General features: G+C 43.3%; 2 protein-coding genes across 5 annotated transcripts; both read right to left on the bottom strand.

Annotated features, from left to right (window-relative positions):
- Window positions 1-1,997: 1,997 nt before the first annotated feature.
- Window positions 1,998-2,907, bottom strand: LOC124285937. Its single transcript, XM_046722225.1, has one exon. The coding sequence runs from the start codon at window positions 2,896-2,898 to the stop codon at window positions 2,230-2,232; it is 669 nt and encodes a 222-aa protein (XP_046578181.1). The 5' UTR covers window positions 2,899-2,907; the 3' UTR covers window positions 1,998-2,229.
- Window positions 2,885-24,508, bottom strand: LOC124285933. 4 transcript variants are annotated; one of them, XM_046722213.1, is made up of 3 exons: window positions 24,386-24,508; window positions 5,087-6,031; window positions 2,885-3,058 (listed from the first exon to the last, which is right to left on the bottom strand). In XM_046722213.1, exons 1-3 carry the CDS (start codon window positions 24,436-24,438, stop codon window positions 3,055-3,057), a joined length of 1,002 nt encoding a protein of 333 aa, XP_046578169.1. In that variant the 5' UTR covers window positions 24,439-24,508; the 3' UTR covers window positions 2,885-3,054. The 4 variants fall into 4 exon arrangements, with proteins under 4 accessions (XP_046578169.1, XP_046578167.1, XP_046578165.1 ...); XM_046722211.1 differs by lacking the exon at window positions 2,885-3,058 and adding an exon at window positions 6,972-7,045 and having other exon boundaries at window positions 4,569-6,031; window positions 24,390-24,474; XM_046722209.1 differs by lacking the exon at window positions 2,885-3,058 and having other exon boundaries at window positions 4,569-6,031.
- Window positions 24,509-24,512: the final 4 nt, after the last annotated feature.

Genomic DNA, 24,512 nt, shown 5'->3' with positions numbered 1-24,512 from the left:
GTCATGTCGGCATTGTCACTCATTCAAAACATACGTTACGATTCTTAATGAATACCTCATACTGTCATTTACTAAGAGTAGTTTTAAAATGACAATATAATTATTGGATTTACATCCGTGCTACAGCAAAACCATGTTTTAGAGAACGAGGCAGAGGCTGCATGATGGGATGTTAACTTTTTCATTTCTGAAAACATTTACTAGTAATATATATACGCGTCCAACACTCTCGACGTGGACGCTTAATCATACTCTGGTTTCTTGTAGAAGAATTATATCAGGTGAAATTATGTTTTTTGTTAGCAGAGCTTTGAATTCGTTTTGACGGGCGTTTGTTTAGCCCGTTGCAGTTCCATTGAATACACTTACCAACATAACATATATAAATAAAAACATGAATGGAAGCAATAGTTTAAAGTGATGCTGTGTATGAATTTGATATACCATATTATCGTCTTCGGGGGTAATAGCCTGGTCTTTCAGCTCCTTGAAGGTTGGAGTGTGAGACAGTGATAGTTACTGCCTTCTTAAACTGAGTGTTTTGGTATATATTCTGAGTTGTTTTGCTAGTCTGAAGATTGTAAAGATATTTCCTTCCAAGATTTGTAGTTTAGACGGGGTGTGGATCTAAGTGCCACTTCCGTAATGAATTAACCAAAGTATTGACGTTAGGTTGATTGTAAGAGCTGTCATCTATTGTTTTGGTGCAGGTCATGTGACTGATTGCTTTGGTTTGATTTGAGTAGTTTAGTCGTCTTGCATCTTTAGATTTGTTTGTTTTTTTTCCGATTTTTTGTGGGTTTTATTTTGTTTTTCTTTGTAAGTGCTGGAAGCTGAGGTTTGAAATGTAACTGGTTGAGGTTTACCTTTATTTTGTGATTTCTCATGTTGTACCAGAGATTGTTCAAACTCAGAAAGAACTTTGATGGTTTGTTTTTCCCTGGAATCATTTAGCGAAAGATCCATTTTGGGTAGTACCTTATTACTGTTTGGAGTTGAGATCAATAGACTGATTGTGTCTATCTTGTGTATGGGTTTTATGATGGTTGTTGTTTGCCTGTTTAGTGTAATCGACAGACCAACTGATGATTTGTCTCATAATTTTGGACACCCGAATAAAAAAAGTTGTTTAACAAACGATCATTATTTTTTACGAGGGGAACCACTTGTTGGTAGAACAGGCAGGTGCCACCCACCCCCTCCGTCAAAAATAGCGAAAAGTGACCAAATAATAATGATCCTTCGTTTAACAACTTTTTTATTCGGGTGTCCAAAATTATGAGACAAATCACCTGAGTTGGTCTGGCGATTTCATGTGACTGTGCAAAATTTGGTTTGTTGCAATTATTAGATTTTGTGTTAGTGAGCAATTCATCGGTCTCAAATGAATTCAAACGGACTGTAGCTGCAGTTCGCATCCTCAAGCGGGGGCCCACCGTCATATCCAGAACAAAATAGATATGAGCACAGTGGGGTTGTACAACGTACTTCTACATCCGTAAAACATCGTCTAAATCTACCAATAAATAGCATGATATCTTCCTCATCACAATTGATATTTGCATAAGGATTCCAGATCGAGGAGACCGGTGGTGTTTTTTGAAGGGGTCATCGTTCTATTTTCCAAAACGTTTACGATCGATTCATGAATAAGATTGCACAAAACAAGGCTAAACGGGAATGTCTGCTATTTAAGAATGGTACTGTAACTAAAAGTTCAACCATTTAGAAAACAATACCTGGAACAGACTATATTTTATGATCTGAATAACTTTTTAAAACCTCTTTCGTGAGCACACACATGTACTCAATATAATGTATATGACAGACCAATTAAGTGGAAGTATTTTTTTTTTTTGTAGTATGAACAAAATATAACCTACTACACGACAGTACAAAGTTCCTTGATTACCGTACTTCACAGATCCTTTTCTACGTAATTTACGCCGTTATTTAACTATCACGACCGCCATATCAGAAACGCAAAGACAGCAAAATGATCAGGAAAGAAGCTTTAATTTCAAAACGAGCAACGCCATGTGGAACTTTAACACAAGACCGCAAACAAACCTTCGTAACTCTTAGTGGTCTGACAAGTAGCTGACACACAGATAATACAGTGGAGTCACTGAGCGATCACTATCATCTTACATAAATATATTGATTATTCAGTTGTAATTCCATATTTTTAAAACCCCTCATAACCACCATGTGCACAGTGCAAAGAAACTACATTTCTTGTAGTGTTCTGGAAATAAAACCAAGTCTTTGGCGAAGAGCGTCTTTCTGATTTTTCAGTGTTTCTTCCAATCTTATTGCATCTGAAATGAGCTGATCAAGCTGAGATACACAAAACGTCTCATAGTTTTCACAGTCCTCAAACGTTTCGGCAAATTGCTTAGTAACCATTCTTGCATCTGCAGACAACTCTTTAATGAGTTCAGAAACTTTCTCATTCTTTGTCAATTTGTCAACTTCACTGTCAGAATCTGAAGCCTTGTTGTATACCCCAACACAAGTGTTTTCTGAAGCGTTTGTGTCCTCCGATGAAATCACCGATTCATCATCATCGCGTCTCACATTATTACTTTCTCCGCCGATTTCATCAAAATCGGAATTCTGTCTACCTCTCCCTTCGGCTGGTATGTCCTGATTATTGCTTATAAGCTTTTCAAACCCAAAAGGCTTTGAGGGGAGCCCATATCGTATAGACGATTTCGGGATGTCTGGTGTGGTTGGATGAACGAATCCTTCTTCATCCACCTTTCGCTTTCGTGTTGAATTATTGTCCGTTTGATTCCCCTCTTCATCCAAAAATGACAACCCATTTCCCGAAATTTCATCGTCTCCAGATGGCAAGTTGAAGTTGTTCTGATTTTCATTCTCAAAATGGAACATTTTAGACGTAGCGTGTTCAGTTTTATCGAAGGCAGACGACAGGAAGTTGTAGTTGGTGATAAGAGTTACTTCCCCTGGGCAAGTAAGCTCTTGTGAAAGCTCCTCACCCCGTCAAGCACATAAACAGCCCCACCGCGTTATGCTCACTTCAATACCTTAACTGGAAGCATGGATTTTTTTATGAGCTTCTAAAGAAATGAAAATTAGCGACTGCCCAGATAGACATATTTTTCACCAACCCAGTCTAATTTTTATAAGAATAAATATTCGGAATTTAATACTTTGTTTTTTATTTACCGAATGCTTATTTCCATCATGGCTGCCTAAAAGCTATGGCATTTAAAATCAAACTAAGAACACCCAATTTCTAATGTTAAAGGGACACATAATTTTGGCAATGTTATCTATGCTGAACTTAAGAAGATATGTCTTTTGCATTGTTATCTAATTGAAAAAAGAATCGCATACATTACACTATGACATCCATATAAGAACACAACATGAGACACTACACAATGACAAACTGCCTTCTTTTTTGTGTAAAACCAATGAAGATACATTTTCTTAAAGCAAACTCAACAAGATACTTGAGATCAATAGTATTATCCATAATGGCAGCAAGCAATGAAGATATCTTAACATGAATAGATCTACTTTTGATTTAGAAAACATTGAGATAATCTCTGCACATTTTGAAGTGCTGCTACTGTTGGTTCTGGGGAAAACATTGTGCGAAATCAAACAATGCCAGTCATGGGATGTTGTGGAGAATATTGCTGGGCATCTGATGCTGCTCCCTGTGCCAAAATTAATCTCTAAGACATCAGACTGGTGGTTTGTGAGACAGCAGCTGGTATATTTTGCTTTCAGATAACTATTTTGTAATTACAGGTCTTAAGTCCTAGAGTGTCGTCAGACTTACAGGAGCTGTGAAGATCCGGGTTAGAATTGATTTTCAGTAACCCATGCTTGTTGAAAAAGGCTACTAAGGGGACTTGATTATTTACAGACCACCGCCATATAGTTGGAATATTGCTGACTGCGGTGTAAAACTCACTCAGACTTACAGGCGAACTATCACCAGATTCTCTTGAAGATGTTGATGATTATTTTTTAAAGCTTCTAGTCATTTGTTGTTGGGTTATCTGTGTCTTAAGGAAGAGCATAACAATATGTCATAACAGAATAATTACAATAGTGCTCTTTGCCAATTAGACTTGGAGCACAGCCACAGATGATACTTCAACTTTACAATGGTGTATGTATGAGAGAGAGTGAGTGAGTGACATCTTTGGAAACAGCACACATTCCAGTGATCATTCCAATGACCCATGGCACTAGAGTACAAAGACGCACCATAGACCAAGTCATGGAATCTGACTGCCCAATCCATTATGTCACCAATAAAAATCGACATGGTCATGTCCCATAATAATGCTTTGTTCAGCTATCTAAGGTCATTGTCACAATTTAAGTATTACCCAAACATACATTTTGAAATATTGCCTTGGGTTTTTTACTTCAGTCTATTGAGGAAAAGAATTGTATGCTTATGAGGTAAAATAAGGGTAAAAGTGTAACAAAAGATGGTACACTCTTCACATATACAATGGTTTCAGAGGATAAAATGTCAATGATTGATGTCAGACAGTGAACCATGGGACTTCAGCTCTGAAAAGATAAATGTATTTTGGACTAAATTTGAAATATACATGTATAATGGTTTCAAGATAAAATAGTTCATAAACCTGTGTGTGTCATTGATACCGAAATCCTGGCAAATCATACCAAACTGTGTAGCTTAAAACTATTTATACTTTCTGTCAATTATACGAATCCAGAAATGAGAAAATTTTGATCAAATGGCAAGAGACTGAGATAATGTAATCATTTAAAGTAATACTGGTCAACATATTGCTGGAACCTTCCCTTGCTCATTTTAAGGATTGCTGCAGTCACTGGAATTTGTTGATCAACCAGAAGTTTATATCTCTCCTGTAATGTATTGTTTCCAAAACCTAGTACTAGTGCATTATTCATAATGTCTGTTGTTTTCAATTCACAGACATTCAAGAGGAAGTCCAAATTTTGTTTCAATTTAGGTACATTGACAGTGAGGAGACGTCTGTACTGTTGGAGCATATAGTTTAAGCCCTCAGTGGTACACTCAAGACGTTTTACAACATACTCGGCCTTATCCCTGCAGTTAACCTCCCGAAGGATCTCTCGATCCACCAAAATGCTGTTAAGGCATTTTTGGAAGTCACCACTGTCTGACTGAAGTAGTGTCATGAAGGCTTTGGGGTAGTCAGGGTAGAACACTCCTTCCTTTTTCAAAATTGTCAACTGTTCTTCTAAAGTTTTATGAGAATTAATAAGAACATAAAGGCGTTCAAGTATTGCTTCACTTGGCACTCCATAATTCTTTAAGATCTGAATATTCCTCTTCAATGTGAGGAGCCTTGATTTTCTGAACCAGCCCCGGTCCTTGAGGGCAGCTGCAGCTTCTTCAGGTGAGCACTCTAACAAACTGCTTAACAAAGTTTCATGATCTTTCAACTCCAACTCAGCATCCCTATCAACCTGCAGTCTAGTCATGCGTGCATTGAACTTGCATGATGACAAGGTGACAAGACTCAGCTTTGGTTGCATTCCTGATCTCTGCATTGACTCCATGCGTTTTCCAAGTGTGGAAACACTGCATCTGAATACCATTGGGTAAGTGAACATTTCTTTTGCTGTGACTCCATGGGATGAAAGAAGCAAAGAACAAGACTGAAACTTGTCCCTGCTCATGGAGAAAATTTGAAAATTTGATCTCAAGAAATCTTCCATTACCTTCTGAGGTAGGTGAAAATGTTTTGACAAGAAGGAAGCCCTGTACTCCAGTTCAGACTGCTTAACTGACTCTGAATCAATCTGAGAGGATCCATTCGAACACTTCGGTAACAACCTGGGAGACTGTCTCATCAACTTTGGCAGGATAGTTAGGAAACTGTTAAGGGCTAGACATCTAAATCTCAGAGCATAGCTCATTTGTCTTGAAATGGCATCCATGGTTGCAGAGTCATTACCTATGGGTGACTTGCTGCATGATTGTCCATTGTCCTGTTGATGATAGATGACAGTCAGTCTGCAACAGAAATCAATTTTAGAAAGATATTTGTTCTAATGTGGGCCACATGCACCTTATGAAGATACTGAAGTCTGCAATTTGGTATCAGAGTGTGCCAACAACATGAATATTTCTATCAATAATACATTATGTGTTGAACCAACCTGATCCTTGACCCACAAGAAGGAGTCCACAAGCTAAGCAATTAGTCCTATGTTGGGATTGGAGGAATTCATTCCTTGGTGCCCCACTGTCTATGATATAATTTCACTGCCACACCAAGGTTAGAAATAAATATTGATCGACTGAGCTGTCATCTAACTAACAGTATAAATGCTAGTCCACAAGATGGTGTTACTCATTCTTCCTCAGTTTTACTTGCATCTGAACAGACAAATAATGAATGTAAAATGCTGTAAACTTTCTCAGTCAAAAGTGGAGTAAATCTGAGAAAAATATTTTGTATATCAACAGTAGCATATTTTCAAGACAGGCTGGTTGTGTGATCAAACCTTAATTCAAACACTTACTCCCATACAAGAAAATGTGAACATAAAACTGAGCCAAGTCTTTGTTTTCTTGATTCCATATGAAAACAGCAGAAAGGGAAAGGTTCTTTGGAAAAACAATTGTTATTATTAAAAATATATATTTATCAGACTAACTGTTAGTCTGGACAGTGTATACCCAGATCACCTAATTTTCCTGCCATACTCTCTCCCACATCACCAAATGAGCACAGAGAGTTTATCACCTAATATCTGTGATCATTGAAACCAAAAGTGTCTAACAGAAGCAGGCTAAGTTCTCAGGTAGGGTTGTCATTCTCCATCAATTCCTAAAACAACGTGTAACTAGCTCAACACAGTTTATGCGATCTCAAGATCATCTTGGAGCAATATACTGTAAATCATGAAATAAATGTGGAAATATAACTTCAGGAATTATGTTTACCTACAGCATCATTGGCGAATGTACTTGTGGCAGCATGAGTCATATCTCATCCATGAAACGGTCGACATGTTTACCCGTTTGAATGCAAGAACAAATGAATCAACAGAAAGAAAGAGACAATATTCTGGCGCTGCACAGGATCTGACTCCAAGGGTACTATCCAGACTCACATTACATCATAAATTACCATAAGGCCAGCATTGTGTGATGATCAATATACCCTGCCAGAACTAGGTGCAAGTAAGACAATTGTATTTGAGAGATGAATATTACCTACCACTTTTGTATTATACTGCCTCTGAATTTGTATTCCCACTCTATTTTGTTCTGTCATAGTGATAGTTATTGAGCAGGACTGAAGTTCATGAGGAATGTTCCGAGGACACAGTACTATACACAATGGGGCTACGGTACCAGGTCCCTCCCAAGGGCTCAATTTAAAAATTGAAGTCCCTAATCCCGTAGCCCCATTGTGTATATTACGACTGAGGTGCATGCAAAGTTTGATGAAAATCGGTCAAATAGTTTCGGAAATATTGACTTTTAAGTAGGCATGGGGTCGGTCGGGAAAAGGCAAAATGTCGTAACTTTTTGTCGTAATTAAGTCTTACTTAATCTCATGAAGTCATCGAGAGTGTTCCCAATGCCATTTTGCTATAGTGTAACCATCTGCCAAGATGCATGCAAAATTTCACGAAAATCTGTCAAATAGTTTAGGAAATGATCACTTTTTAGTGAGCATGAGGGTCGGTCTGGCGAAAGGTTAACAATCCAACGTATTGTCGTAATTGTTATATATTATCGAGGCGAGAGGTGTTTTTAGCTGAATGAAACGCAGGTCTCGGAAGTCATCACCTCGCTACCGTCTCGGGGGTTGCTTTGAGCGAGCGCTGTGGACGAGTATAAGTGTGTGTGTCTCTCTCGGCTCGGCTATGATGATGATGCACGACCGGCTGACTAGCGAGGCTACAGATGTCTGAAAGTGAATGAAACGCATCTCTCGGCAGTTGCTGTGGGCAAGTCGCAGTGTGTGGCTTGGCTCGGCTTGTACAGCCGACTGGCTGGCTGGCTGGCTGGCAACATTATGTTGATTTCCACTAAATCATACCGCATCTCGACTCACTGCCGTCTCGGTAGCATTGAGCGAGGGCTGTGGGTGAGTCGCAGTGTGTTTGTGTCTCAGCTCGACTATTTACCTACAGCTCGCTGAGATGGCTGGCTACGTTATGTTGATGTCCGCGAAACAGAATCTCCTATGATTTGTTTGGTTGTCGTAATGTAGGCTTGTTGGCCTGTTGCTTCCCTTGTTCTATGAAAATGTTTTTCTCATCTTCGCAAATGACGGCGTTTTTACGAGAATCTCGTTTCATTCTGTGATATTTTGCGATTTCTCTTCCTCAGAGATTTTAGAGTCGGTGAGCGTGGTGGAAATATGATCGTCTATCGTGTTTAACTTTGCTTCGGCTAGAATTCTAATTTTGTCGTGTATCAATGCTTTACGTTGCAGTCTGCGAGACACGTACTCAATGGTCAATCCCATCAACCCTACCACTCCGGCTGTTATTTTGATGCCTGCAGCCATGATGGTGGATAATAACCCGACACCTGCTACGCCTAATCCCATGCTGACTGAAACCAGAGGGCTGTCAACACCGTCCACGGAATTGACGGCCCTGTGATATTTTTTCTGTAATGCTGACCGCGTATCGCGTTCACGTTCTAGTTGTTGTTTGATCTCGCATATCTGTCGCAAACGAAACCCGTCTATGGTTTCCAGTGTTTTTGCTACTTCAACCACGACCGGGTACAGTCCCATTCTGTATATATACTCTTTTTTTATAAAATAGTATTTAATTGGTCCTCAGTCAATGTTTCATGAATATACTTTAAGCTGATGAGGTACAAGTTTTCATATATATAAATGGTCTTGAGTTCAATAAAATCCTTTTGAAATATCATAATATCTAGGTTTGCGGTGGGGGGGGTTTCCTGGTTGTATACAAATACGACAACGTTTTGTTGATGGCGATCACGCCAGCGTATTTTTAACCCATGCAGAAGGATTATATCTACTCTGGGGGCATCTCCAAGAAATACTTCGATAATAAGAGTAGAACCTTGTATCACACTGATCCACGAGTCCGGCACATATGTATATTTTAGTATAAATAACACTATTTTTTCTCATTGGGGACTGTTAGCTGTTTGATCTGGTAATGGCTTTACGCTCGTCCACGTTCTTCTTCCAGGATTAAACCTCCCAAGCAGTATCCCTTTTAGCGAGATGCCGGCATCATTATTATCCATGATAAGATAGGGGTAGGTCAGGACCAGGTGAATGATTCCATGATGACTTCTCGTCGTTTGTACACGTTGTCTTGTAAGCGCATGGCGTACAAGGTGTTTTCCTCGCCGGGCAGATCTAATCCCCTCGTGTCTCCAAGATCGGCTAGCGTTACGTTTGGATGATGATGGTTCATCTTGTTTATATATAATGTATTACGAAATGGTTTTCAATTGGTTATCGGTTAAGTCCTTAGACGTGCACTTCAAACCCATGAGATGTATATTGTCTAGTAGGAAAATTTCGGTGAACGATATCATGTCTTCCACGGTCACAGTGACTCCCCCTGCAGACTGGTGTAAGCGTTTACGTTCACCCGCATGTAAACGGAGCAAACTTGGTATTGTTGTTGTTTGGCCCAGCAGAGTTTGATCCCTTTCACGATTTCAACGACGTTACGCACCGACGGCGGTTCGCCGAGGTAGACTTGGATTTACAGCGTGGATTTCGCCGGCAGATTTTCCAGGATGTTTACCACGCTGTCGAATTCTGACACCATCTGCAATCCCGCGTTTTGCGTCCCGGGGTTGCTCGACAGCATGTAGGCTACTCTTTGCCTCAACGTGCTGACGATCACGCTGAGTCTTTGCGTAGGGACGTAAGCCACAAGAAGCGTTCCGTTATTCACAACTTTCGTCAGGTATTGATCTTTGTTGTCCGTGAAAACGTGGGGAGAGTCTAGCCTGCCGCGGAAGGCTGGGGTTATCGTCCATTCGTCCTCGTCGTTGTGGATGAAGTTGTACCGAGAGTTGTTGACCGCTCCTTCGGTATCGACGAAATCGCCTAGGTCGTTGCCACCTCCACCAGCGGCAGTAGAGGGCAGCAGTTCGACGAGTTTGTAAATTCTGTTTTTCAGTTGCAAGGCGTACAGTTTGCCGTCGATTCCGGGTTCGTCGAATCCGCGCGTGTCACCGAGGTCGGAGATCGCTATGTTGGCGCATTTTCTAACACGTGTTCCTGGACGATGAGACTCCATCATTGCTGTATGTGAAGCGTCGCGCTGAGATACCCTATACTTACGGGATTGTGTTTAACGGCTAAAACCGATATTTTCAATTCCGTGATGTTGCCTCGGATTAATTTCTTGTAATGACGCGATGAAAACGATTCGGTTCGGTCGTTGTACTTTTCCGTTTTTACCGGCACGGCTCTCAGCAGTGTTGAAGGTCATTCGCCTTGAACGTTGGTGGTCGTTTTTCCCCGTTGTTGGCTAACATGTCCGTGCCGTTCGAGTCGTTCATTTTGAGTTCGGCTCCCACGGGTTTGAAGATTTCTTCGTTGAGCGAGCACATGCTGTAGTAGTCATCCTTTATTTGGTTGCGGGCGTTATTGACGAACAGCCTGTTGTTTTTGCCGTTGATGTTGGTCCATTGCAGGTAGTAGGTGATATCGCAGAGCGCGACTTCGAGCTGACAGCACGTGTTATTGATCGTGTGCAGCAGTTGAATGGACTCGCTGCTTGTGATTCCCGGAAGCATCACGTACAAATTGAAAAAGTAGATATGAGTACTAAATTATAACAAGAAGACAAAGTCATCAATATCCCCCGCAATGGCAAAATACGCTTCATGATTATGTCTACGAGTTATGATTATGTCAAATATTTAGGTGTGTATATAGAAAGGTGGAAGGAGAGTATTGAAAGGTTTTTAAAGTTCTGCTCCGGAAAAGAGCACAACCACCAATTTCAGTCTAAGTCAAACTTGTTGCCATGGAAACGCCAAAAATATTTTATTCAGAATTCCAAAACTACCAAAAGGCACAAATACACCACCAGATCTATCTATGTGCCAAGTTTGGTGAAGAAATAGTGAACGGTTTTAGAGTTCTGCTCCGGAAAAGAACACAACCACCAATTTCAGTCTATGTCAAACTTGTTGCCATGGAAACGCCAAAAATATTTTATTCAGAATTCCAAAACTACCAAAAGGCACCAGTACACCACCAGATCTATCAATGTGCCAAGTCTGGTGAAGAAACATTGAACGGTTTTAGAGTTCTGCTCCGGAAAAGAGTCCTACCACCAATTTCAGGCTAAGTCAAACTTGTTGCCATGGAAACGCCAAAAATATTTTATTCAGAATTCCAAAACTACCAAAAGGCACCAGTTCACCACCAGATCTATCTATGTGCCAAGTTTGGTGAAGAAACATTGAACGGTTCTAGAGTTATGCTCCGGAAAAGACAAATGTGCACGGACGGACGGACGGACGCACGCACGCACGCACGCACGGACGGAGTCCATTTTAATACCCCCCGCAAAACGCTTTGCGGGGGATAAAAATTCAAATATGTACAAACCAGGAGTGTGTTATTCTAAAAGTGATAATATAAATCTACCTATCTCACGCAACCGAGTATTGTGGTCGATGCAAAGGATGGTTTACATTTCATCGTTCGGTTCATCGACGTGTTTAAAAATTACGGGTTTTCGGTCACGAATGTGAAAACAGTACACGCTTGGTTCCACAACCCAATGCAGTTCTGGCAGAATCAATTCAATTTCGCTCTGTGGTGCGCGACGACTGGGTGCGGCGTAACGTTGAACGACACTCATCGTGATGCGCTGAGACGGTCTGTATTCTCGTTTCACGTGTACTACCAGATCAGACGTATCCTGAAAAAATCAGCGCCCCGATTCCGCAGGCGTGGAATGCCGTAAACAATCCATACAATCGACGTGCGTAAGAACGCGTTTGCAGTGAATTCAAACTAGATCCGAAGACAGTTGATTGGCGTTTGCCGGGTCCGAACCACGGTTTGGGCATTCCCATCGTTCACAACATGTATCTCGCGGAAGCCAGCAAACAGCTGGTGAAAGATTGGGGTTACAAGTCGTATCATTACGTCAAGATGAACGAGTGGAACGATGATTACATGGCTCTCTCGACGACAGCAAGGATTACTGCGTTGGAGGTTTGAGGTAAGGTGAAATTGGGTTTTTATGTCGTGCTTGAGAATATTTCGCTCATATGACGACTTGGAGGTTTGAGCAGGGACCCACGGATGATTGCTAAATGTTCATGCTGGACACTTCGAAAGGGTTTACTCATGCCGGTGTTGTCAGATTAAACGATTTTGAACGTACGTGTGGGCCGTGCTGGGCGCTCAGACGCAAACGCGTTCCAGCATCGTGGGCCGTGAAGGGACGGCTTACGACGCGCAGAAACAGTTCGTGGCTAACGTCGAGGATGCCATTGCTAGAACGGTCGATCTACCGAGTGCCATCGAACGCTTTCAAAACGCGCTAGAATACGCCCGGTCGAAAGTCGACTACGTGTTCAGCGCAAGACTGTACATGGCTCCGGAGTGACATGCGACTGAGGGTGAACAGAGTGGTGGGCTACAACAATGAAATCATCATCGCGACCGCTGATCAAAAGTTGGGTTTGAACCAGGACGTCAATAACGCGAGTGGAGTCGTGTCGCAGTACGAAACGGGCATCGTGGCACCGACACCGGAAGTAAAAGTAGCACCATCACACCAACAACAACAACAGCAGCAGCCCCCCGCGACGTGCAGGCAAACAATCAGCGGCACGTCGATCGCAAAATGGCGCTGGTGGTTGGCAGGATTGCAGTTGGACTGTGCCTCATTTGGTTGCAACGTACACTAGACCCGCCTCGGCAACGATGAAAGCCCACAGGTATTGACAGAGCCACGTGACCGTTTTAGACAAGAAGCCTAACAACCAGGAAACGATGCTGCCCCAGATGCCAGGCAGCCCTTCGCCGGCCAGTTTAGCCAGGGCTTCGCCTAAAGATTTCAAATGTTTTTTTATCCAGTCTCTGACGTCGTCGCCTGGTGATGATGGCCTTGTTGGTGTTGGGCTTAGTGTACCACCACCGCCCGTCAGCAATACGACCAGGGTCGATTTGATGAAGCCCAAAGCCGTGAGAACGTTGCCGATGGTTATTCCTTGTTCCCGGAACAGAATTCGGATCCTGCCAGCCAACATGGTGTCCTCGTTCAAGACTCGGTTGATGGTTTCGCACACGCGGCTGATTTGGGATCGGAGTGTTTCCCGGTTGGAGGAAGCGGCTTCCAATCTGGTCCGTCTCTCGTCTTCCAGGTCGCACAATCTTTTCTCGATGATGATTTTCGTGGCTTCGTCATCGTTCACGATCCTGAGTTTTCTTTTCTCGCGAGCAATGTGCTCGTCGATTTCGTTCAGTTTACCCATGTTATTCACGAGTTCTCGCGCGCACGTCACCAACGCTTCTTTGGTGTTCTGGGGCATTTCTCTCGGATCAGCAGCGGTAGCATCACCGAGTTCGTTCTTTACGTTTTGCAGATCTCGGACGACCTTCGGCGGAAGGTTTCGTTCGTCGCGGATCAGTTGACTATCGCCATGGCGACTGGCTAGCGTTGACAGGGCAAGCAGTTTTCTCGTGTATTTGTTCATGAAATCGACCTCCGGATGAGCTTTCAATGGCAGCTTCCCTTTGTTGTATATTTTGAACTTTGGATAGTCGCGACCCAATGGTTCAACGTAATTTTTATCACGCTTTAAAGCATCGTAATATTCGTCCACGGCCTGCTTTAAAAGCTCATTGCCCATGGTGTCCCCCATGAATGCGGTGTCCATGGCTGCTGCATCATTGTCGTTCAGCTGGTGTACGTCGAAATCGTCCATGGGAATATTGTCAGCCATTTTTTTTTATATATTAAACTTATAATATACATAGTTTCAATATAAACAATGTCGCACTACGGACGAAAGCTAGATCCTTTCCGAAGATCAAGAGAGCTGCTCAGTGCATCAGTCGGTGACAATCACCAACAATCCGAACACAATCGATCAAAACCAAATACTGTTGGTTCGATTCCCCAACCTGGGCGCAAACGATGTCATCGTCCCTGGCACGACTCGACTAACTTTTCAGATCACGTGGGAGTCCACGACCGACAAACGCACGATCTTGAACAACCTGGGTCGTGCCATCGTCAAGAAAACCACCATCAAAATCAGCGGGAACAAGGTGCTGAGCATCGACGACAGCGACGTGTTTTACGCGGACCTCTGGAGAACCTCGAACGAACGGGATGACATGGCATATCAAGGACTTTGTCGGAATAACGACGTATCGAATGAAATCCATGTGGGGTACGGTTTCACGCAAGACCATCTCGGCAATATAACAGCAGGAGAAAAAGCCCTTCGTCGAGGCGTACGGGAATCGGTTTTGCATACCGCTCGACTTCTAGCTGCTCGAGGGGCACATCCCGTTTTACCAGGCCGCGCTGGGTGACAGGCTGGAATACTAACTCACGTTCAACGACTAGGGCAAAGTCATCTTCACGCTGGACGGCACCGAGGCCAGATACATCATCGACAACATCTCGCTGGAGTTCGACATGGTTTTGTTTTTTTTCATGAGCACGGAACTGGCCCGGCAGATTCGCCACCAGTACTCGGGAAAGCTGTCCTTCCTGTACGACCGCGGGTTTCAGCACCGGACGATCGTCAAGGACTAGAGCGACACGTTGTGGAACATCAACCTGAACGTGCCGGCTCAATCGATGAAAGGCATCTTGATCATTCTCGTGGCGGAATATGAGCCGTTTCGAAGATACAGCTAACTCCCTTTGAATCCCGAGATCACGAAAGTGGAAGTGACCGTCGAAGGTGTGCCCAACCAGCTGTTCAGCCAAAGCATGCGAGCTCATCAGCAGTGGGACAAGATAAAAAAACTACCATCAAGCGACAATCGTCTGAAGTCAACGACATCGTCAAAGAACTGGGTTTGCCCTACGTGACGCTCGGTGACTACCTGGATAAACATTACGCGCTGTGGTTGGACATGCGATCCACGGACGTCGCAGATCGACAACGACAGGGAGGGGATCACCATCCAAATCACCAAAAAAGCTCAAAATCCGTCCGGCAAGTTAAATTTATATTTGTACGTGATTATGGACGCACAACTCAATACAGACAATGGAAGATTCGTGCAAGCCATTTATTGATTTACCTCGCGATCCCCACTGCGCCATCGTGTGCGGTCAGACGGGATGCGGCAAGACGGCATTCGTGCTAGACATGCTGGAAGGTTGCTATCGCGACGTGTTCGACCACATCGTCATTCTCTGCCTGACTTTACGGGTGAATAAGACGTACATGGAGAGACCATGGGTAATGACGGACCCGGACGGGCACAAAATCCATCCTGGAATTTGTCTGCAGGACTGTTTGCGCGCTTACCATGACAAACTGAAAGGAGAATCGACGATGTTCATCCTGGACGACTGCAGCGCCAACAAGGAGATGGTTAAAATATGAGACGCGCTGTCGTACCTGGCCTTCTTGGGCCGACACACGAAGCACAGCGCTTGGGTTTTGATGCAGAAATTCAACTCGGTGCAGAAAGATTTACGGGAACAGACGGGATGGGTCGCCCTGTTTAACTGCAAGGACAGGGATTCGTTCGAGGACTGCTTGCGAGAAAACGAAGTGATCCCGACCAAACAAGAACGGGAACGAGTGAAGAAACAGCTCGCCGAAACAAAACACGCTAAAACTCTTGTTGAAAACCGACCAACCCGTGGCGTATAAAGTCTGCTAGCTTAAAAGCAACATACTAGGAAAATTCAAGCAAATTTGAGCATAACTCAAGCAAAAACGATGTTCGAAACTATCGTTGTGTGCAACTTGACTTTCATCTCGCTGTGCTTCGCATTTGATTTTATTAGACTTAAAACTTGTTTGTAACATTATAAGATGGAGTGCGATGAACTGCTCAAACAAATGTTGGATGACGATGATAATAATAATAAAAACGACAAGCGACAGAGACTGGTGGCGCTCGCGGTCAGCGGCAAAGCCAAACAATACTTGGGTGGTGGGGGCGACCACACTCCCGATAAAATTCACAAAATGCCAGCCGAAGAAATCGACAAGCTGTATGCGAGATACGAAGCCAGACTCAGCGCCGAAATGACGAAAACCATAGGGTCTGTCATAACGCAGGTCTACGCCGGCGTAGCGTCGTACTTCCTTCCCATTCCGCCAGAACGTCGACTTTACCTGTGGGAAGATCTCGAGAAAGATCAGTTCATCAACCACGCTCTGAGCACCATCAGACGCGTGCTGTACCACAGATACGGCATGGTTTTGGCTCCGATGACCGCGGCAATCATCACGGCAAAGCATTGTCAATTTAAAGAAGAAAAAAATAATAATGATAATAATATACATGGATGCGCCCCCGGAGGAGGAAACACCGACGAGGAAGCAACGACGACACCGATACGACTAGTCACCACCACCAAGAATAAAAAAAAAGTCGCCGCCAGTAGAAAAGGTGGTTAAGCCAAGCACCCAAAAAATAATAATACTGGCAGGAACGGGATTAAGCGTGGTCATCGTCATAATGCTGCGATATAATAATAACAAGCAACTACCACCACCAACACATATAATTTATATATATATATATATATATATATATATATATATATATATATATATATATATATATTTATATATACACACATGATGTCGTCTGAAGGAAAAACATTCGTCAACGATGCATATCACGCCGCCGTCGTTGCCGGACTAACCGTAGGTTACGCTCACTTAATGAAAATGGTTCTCAAACAGCCTACAATCAAACTCGATTTCAACGTACAGGACATGGGCATACTCGTCATGGACTTAGGGATGGCGATGGCCACCAAAGACATTCTCGTGAAACAAGGAATTATCCTGGAAAATATTAGTCAACGCCCTCGCATTTTCAGGCAGCAATTATCTTTTCTCCAAATTACGAAAGTCGAACGAAATGGAAGCGGAACGTAAACGTCACGGTTTGGCCTTGGAGAAACTGCAAGCCGAGTACACAAAAAAACGTGCGTGCAGAGAATACATTTCATCAACGACCAATTCTCGCTCGAAAACCACGAAGAAAATCAAGAACGTCGATGACGCCATGAGAGAATACTACCTGCTCACCGGCAAACTTCTCGAACCTCTAGGCCATGAACCCACCCTCTCATAGTTTTACACACCTTCCAGGGGATAGAAAGACCGGGAACTAGCGGCGACTGTGTTGATCGCCAAACAATTAAGACTAAAATATATGTATGTGTATAGATATACAGATGGGAAGACCGCATCGTATAACTGCAAATACGTGCTGCTCGGAAAAAACGAAACCTGCGGCAAGAAATGCACCACCAAATATTGCAGCATACACATGATGTCCATACGAAAGGGTTTCGTGAATTACCGCGTCGCGAAGTGGCGAGCGGCGTCTTGGCGTGAAATGCCATTATCGTCGTTGCAAAGCCCCGCAGCGAACGTGGTACGAGGCCATCTCATCTACTTGACGAAAAGAGGCTATCTCAACGAACGCAACCGACTATTCAGAATAAAAATCTAACATGCATCACGCTTCTTTTTTTTAAAGTCGGTTGAAAGTTTAACTATCAAACGTATTGACGGGGTTGCTAACATTTAACAGCAAGACATGCTTCGCACACCAACAAACTGCTAGAGATTTTGACTTCACAGCCAAACATAGCGACGAAAATCCTATTAGAGATTTGACTTCACACCTGACTATAGCGAACAACCTATTACAGATTTGACTTCGCATCTGAATATAATTATTTTTTCATTTAGAAATAGTTTTTCACACATTTATATAGCAACGATGATTACCGTTCGAGAACTGAAAAGGATTGCCAAAAACCGCGGAGTGATCGGTTACTCCCGTTTGAGGAAACCTCTGCTACTGAGATTGCTCGGCATGAAAGACAAACGACGACAACCCACGGTGAAACAGCTCAAACTCCAAGCGAAGGAGCGTGGGCTCAGAGTTTATTCGCGCATGAGGAAAGCCGAGCTCCTCGAACTGCTGGAGGAACACAAACCCGTCGAAATACGGTTCGTGCGGACGAATCATGCCGTAGGTAAGTATCTTAGAGGCTGGAGGCTGGACGCCAACAAAAGCATGGACGTCGATGCCATCAAACCGCTGGTCGCTGGAACTGAACGATCTGGGAAGCCTCAAATTTCAACTCACGGTGAAAATGTCGCTGGACAAACAGCAGACGGACGGCACCACCGAGCACGTCCAGCCTTACTTCAGAGGCAAGCTAGAAGTCACGACTCAGCCCAAGTCAGTCGACGCGTCCATCGATACCTCCCTTGCAAAAATACGAGAATCCCTGGAACGCTACACGCACATGGGCTCGGGCTGGGTCGTGGGCACGATCAACACGGTCTACCTGGACGTAGCGAACTACGTGCCATTCAAAGGAGGGTCGTACCTAGACTTGCCACCGTACTACAAGAAAAAGCAAGCCATGGTCAACATAAAAAACAAAGGCGATGATTGCATGAGGGTTGCTATCAGATCCGCGAAGTTTCTGGCCAAAGCACATTCAGACAGACTTTCGAGCTATCCCGAAGATGATGGGATCAACTGGGACAGCATAGACGAACACACCCCTATCTCCCAGGTCACCAAAATCGAACGACGACATAGCCATCAATATCTTCGGACACGAAGGGAATAAAATGATCGTGCAAAGGATCAGGTCCCTCAAAAACGAACACCGCAAGACGATCAATATATTCATGTTCCAGCAAGGCGACAAGTATCACTACACGTGGATAAAATATTTCGACAGACTTGTACGATCAATCGAAGCATAAGGAAAAGAAACACTCCTGCTGGAATCCCATCGGGAGGATTGCCGAGGCGTGGGAGAGACGGCCATCCGAATAGACATGCCCGACTAAAAGAAAAACACGCTAAAATTTTTCAACCACAAACATTAAATGCCCGTGCCCTACGTCATCTACGCCGACTTCGAAGCCCTCATCAAAACCGTTGACACTGTCACGCCGTCGTCCCTGGAAAAAAGTTTCACGCATAAAACACAAGAACACAAAGCCTGCGGGTTCGGTTACGTGGTCGTTCGATCCGACGGGGAAACAAACGCTCCCGTTGTCTACCGAGGTCCCTACGCGGCCGAACGATTTCTCAAAACAAAGAGAAAATCATCAGGAAGCAGTTGTACACCATCATCCCCATGTGTATGACCCAAGACGACTGGCGAACTCATAAGAAAGCTAAGAATTGCCATGTGTGTGACGAACCCCTGAACGGGGATGTCGTGAGAGATCACTGCCACATCACTGGCAAGTACAGAGGTGCCGCTCACAACGTGTGTAACCTGAAGCTCAAAATCAATCCCAAGACCATCAAAATCCCTGTCGTGTTTCACAATCTTCGCGGTAACGATTCTCACCTGATCATGCAGGCCCTCGCGAAGATCGACGGCAACATAATGTGCATCCCCAACAACATGGAAAAATACGTCTCGTTCTCGTTAGACGTTCTGAGATTTATCGATAGCGTTCAGTTCCTGCTGTTGTCTCTAGACAGTCTGGAGAACGCCAACGACCCGGACGACTTCGACATCACCAATCAATACACCGACTCCGAGACTCGACCCCTGCTGCTGAGGAAGGACGTCTACCCCTACGTGTACATGGACGATTGGTCTAAGTTAGAGGAGACGCGATTACCTCCCATCGACCGCTTTTACAGCAACTTGACCGATTCCAATATCTCTCAGGACAATTACGCGCACGCGATCAACGTGTGGAATGATTACCACGACCTGTACTTGAAAACGGACGTGCTGCTGCTGGCCGATGTGTTTGAGATACTCAGAAAAATGTGCTCGAAACAGTACGACCTAGACCCTGCGTGGTATTTCTCATCCCCCGGTCTCTCTTGGGAGGCCTTGTTGAAAAAGACCGACGTGGAGCTGAAACTACTGACGGATTACGACATGCCCCTGTTCGTAGAAAAAGGCTTGCAAGGTGTGATTTCCATGACCTCCAAACGATACATCAAAGCCAACAACAAGTACGTTCCCGGTCACGGCCCCGGCAAACCGACCAAACACATACACTATCTCGACGTCAACAACCTGTACGCCTGGGCCATGAGTCAGTATCTCCCCACCGGGGGATTCGAATGGGTGTCCTCGCCCGAAATGATTGACATGAATAGCATCACGCTGGATTCGAACAAAGGTTACGTGCTCGAAGTGGACTTGGACTATCCCGCAGAACTACACGAATCGCACAACAGCTATCCGCTAGCTCCAGAACGATTGACGGTGAACCCGGACTGGATGTCCGAATATCAACAAAACTTGCTGGGAAACAATAAGCCGGCTAAAGTCAAAGAGCTCGTGCCGAACTTGAAGAACAAGTCAAAATACGTTGTTCACTATCGCAGTCTGCAGCTGTACTTGTCGCTGGGAATGAAACTCACGAAAATACACAGGGCGCTCCAGTTCAATCAAAGTACATGGATGGAACCTTACATTCGGTTGAACACGAATCTGCGAAAACAAGCCACAAGCGACTTCGGAAAAAACTTCAAAGGCGTTCAAAGGCTTTGGCGACTTCATTCGAATCTTTCGTTGTCAACGGTTCGGCTACCTTGTAGCAACTGGCGACGTCAACGACGGTCAGAGCGTACTTGTAGGTTTTGCGCCTCACCCTGTCGTGAGGGAGAAACAGGAGGTCGGCTTGGTGGACGTGATGCGGCGTTGAAATGTCGAATTTTCTTCTCGGGATGTATCGAGGCGCCGGCAGGTAGACTTGCCAGATGGCTTGTTTTTTAAGCCAAGCTTTGGCTTTCTCTTCCGAGACTCAAGTGGCTTTGGCAAGTTTCGGGATGGTGTCCGCACCTTTCCAGTACCCTCACGGGCTGTAATAAATTTTCTCGATGATATATGTACGCATGTGTGCGTAAGCGTTCAATAATAGTGGTGACTCCGTCGATGGCGATCCATCGTTTTGTGTCCATGGGAGAAAGCGAGGTCTTGTTGATTCTCAGTCCGTATATCCTGTGTCCGTCGCTTCTCAGCATGATCATTTGGTGTTTGAACGTTTTATTATTGAACAGGGCTTCCTTGAATCTGGCGTGCTTGATGTGTTTTTTCACGCCTTTCGGATTTCATCGTCGTCGGCTTTCTTGATGGAATACATCTTGGGTCTCAAGCCGACGTACTCGGCGATCGGCATGCCTGTGCATTTGTTGACTTGGCTGTGCATAGGGTGATCTTTAGGATAGTCGCTGGTGTCGTACAGGTGCATCTGTTTCTTCATGTCCTCGTACACGTCCTCGGTGGGAATTTCCATCAGCAGGGAATCTGTGTCCGTGTACAGCACTTCGCACCTGTCGCTGTGCTGCTTTTTCAGCTCGTTGTAGTAGAAATCGTACATCAAGTGTTTGGATAAGTCGAGGATGCTCATCCCCATGTAAACGGGCCGGTTGAATTTGATGTGGCTTTTGTTCATGTGCAGCGCTGCCAAGTCGTCATCAAATATCTTGCTTCGGTTGAACGCCGGGCTGGCTATAAGTTTCCTGAGTTTTTCTTCCTCGATGGATGCGACTAATTTCACGTTAACACGTTTTCTCAAATTCTCCATAGTCTTGCCGAACACCGAGTTGTTCATGAGCTTGTACAAGTTTTTTTCGAAGTCGCTTGTGGCTTGTTTTCGCAGATTCGTGTTCAACCGAATGTAAGGTTCCATCCATGGACTTTGATCGAACTGGAGCGCCCTGTGTATTTTCGTGAGTTTCATTCCCAGCGACAAGTACAGCTGCAGATTGCAATAGTGAACGACGTATTTTGACTTGTTCATCACACTTGCTGCCAGTTTGAATTGATTTACAGGAACAATTTACATAGTTACAGCCAGAGACATGTACAACTTGTTCTGAGATAATTTGTTTTGCAGAATTGGTGCCAAGTCAATGATGAACTAACAACAGTGCTCAAATAAACATGGGCAATAATGTGGATACATTTGCTTATGCAGATACTTCCATCTGAACCTTGATGAGTTGTGTTGCAAGTGATTTACTACCTTTGTCAATGTGAAATAGATGAGTTAATATCACTGCTGAGCCTCACTACTTGCTTACTTGTTTGCGATTTAAAGACACACTCAGCAAAACTACACCTATATGATGGCTGCCTGTAAATAATCAAGTCTGTACCAGGCAATCCATTAATCAAAATTGTCAGCACTGAATCATGCCGTCTTGTTACAACGACATGCAGCCTTTTGGTTGATTATTGAATCTTTCATGTACTGATGGTTGAGGTTCACACTCAAAAAAATAATCATGCATGATCTATAAATATAAAGAATCTTTGATATGTCTCTTAGAAAAAAAAATGTGAACCATCGGTGTCCCAGCCCTTCGATCTTAAACACATCGCTCACAAATAACAATCTCTCTGAGGTACTCAAACATAAACACATGTCACTCCTGTGTTGTCCTATCGTCTGGATGGACTTGTATGTAATTGCAGGATAACCAATACAAACATGTTCTAAAACGACTTTTACCCAAACAAGGGTAAATTGTATACAATTAAACTTGATATACCATTAAATATGTAATTATGAAGAATATTTAAAATTTCATTGAAGACATCATTGGTTTCACATTTTATATATAAGAACACATAGGGTCCACTCACCAACACACACACCTTAAACAACAAACACTCCTAAGCCCACTAAAAACACCCAAATCTTCAAAGCCTTATGTATATTTTTTATCAAAATTGGCCTTCTATGTCACATATAATCCCACATAACCAACAAGTTCTAAAACAAAACAAAAAACAACATACAAAAAGAAAACATAAAAACAAACAAAACAAGTACCAATGAAACCATCCAATAGTTCTTCCCCCATACACTTCTGGCACACTTCAAAATTCATACAGACAGAGAACATATACTGATATGCCCCTTGCAGGGTGCCATATCTTTCAGTCAAATCATCCTTCTTTTCATCAAACACTAAATGGCCTGGCGGGACCGTGTACAGTTTATCGGAAAGTGCACATTAAATCACCAAATTATCATCACCCACCAACATTAAATCACCAAATTATCATCACTCACCAACTGTGTAATCTTCTTGTTACACCAACAGACTTGCATTGACAGAGTAGGCCCTAGCTTAATACTAAAACAACAATATACCACCTCGATCAAATGAGTTAAATCAATTCATTTATTATACCTTTATTATCTGTGGATGAGGACTAAGACCACTGATTACTTTGTGTGAACAGTGATTCAACATATGAAGTGAAATGTGAGTTGAATGTTTGCAATACATAATGAATTAAGGTTTGAACTGTGAAATGAATGATTACATCAAGTTTATGGGAAATCTTACAAGTAGGACTGCACGTTGTTACCGGTATACCAGTATATGGCAATATGTTTTCTGAGAACCGGTATATTGGGTAAAAAACATATATTAAGTTTTTGTGATTATTTTTATGGTTTAGATTAAAATCTATGCAGACTTTTTTCACAGCAAAAGGTTTTCCTTTGTTATTCAATGACAAAACGGCATACTGTAATACTATATATTGTATAAAAAAGGGAATAAAATCCCTGCCTAGTGACCGTTGATAATTTATGGCTAGGGGGGTGATGATGAGTTTCATGGAGAAGCATGTACAATGTGAATGACCCTCCCTAAAATATATGTACAAAGTTAAGTGACCCTGCATGTCATGTACAAAATCAATGACACACACACACCCCTCCCTTCCCATAATGTTTAAGCATAATTTTAGGGAGTACTGCACTTGAGAATGCTGTTATCAGAACCACAACATAATATGTTTAGGGACTTATAATGTAGAAGATTGACATGCACAATTAGTGTCACTCACTGTCAAACAAGTTCCCATATATATCGCGTACCTGAATCGCAATACACAGCCCAAGTGCTACGAATAAATTGCAAGAGACTGAAAGTAAACGTGTATGGATACTTCAAATTTGTGTACAAATGATCTAGATTTGTTAGTGTTCGAGTTGAGTCGGCAAAATAATGTTCGATTACTACTGAGGTACATATCAGAGGGGACTTCAAATTGAGGGCAAAGACGTATTTATAAACGTGTTATTAACGTGTTTCTGTACGTCGGGTTATTCGGTGAGTACAAAACTCCGGTATCTCTTTTGGCAGGGCATGTCATATTTACGTACGGTCGTTTCTCTTTGTGTTGCGTTAAATGGAAATTTGCCACGTCCACTTCCATCCAACACAGTGCCAAGCACACATGCTTTCATTTCATTCGTAGAAGTAAACGTCCTTCACCTTCTGTTTCACCAC

The sequence above is a fragment of the Haliotis rubra genome, unplaced genomic scaffold, assembly GCF_003918875.1.
Source record: "Haliotis rubra isolate DU_JTF1 unplaced genomic scaffold, ASM391887v1 Scf370, whole genome shotgun sequence".
NCBI classification, from domain to species: domain Eukaryota; kingdom Metazoa; phylum Mollusca; class Gastropoda; order Lepetellida; family Haliotidae; genus Haliotis; species Haliotis rubra.
Note: the sequence above shows the minus strand (reverse complement) of the source record. Positions and strands in the feature narration are given on the sequence as shown.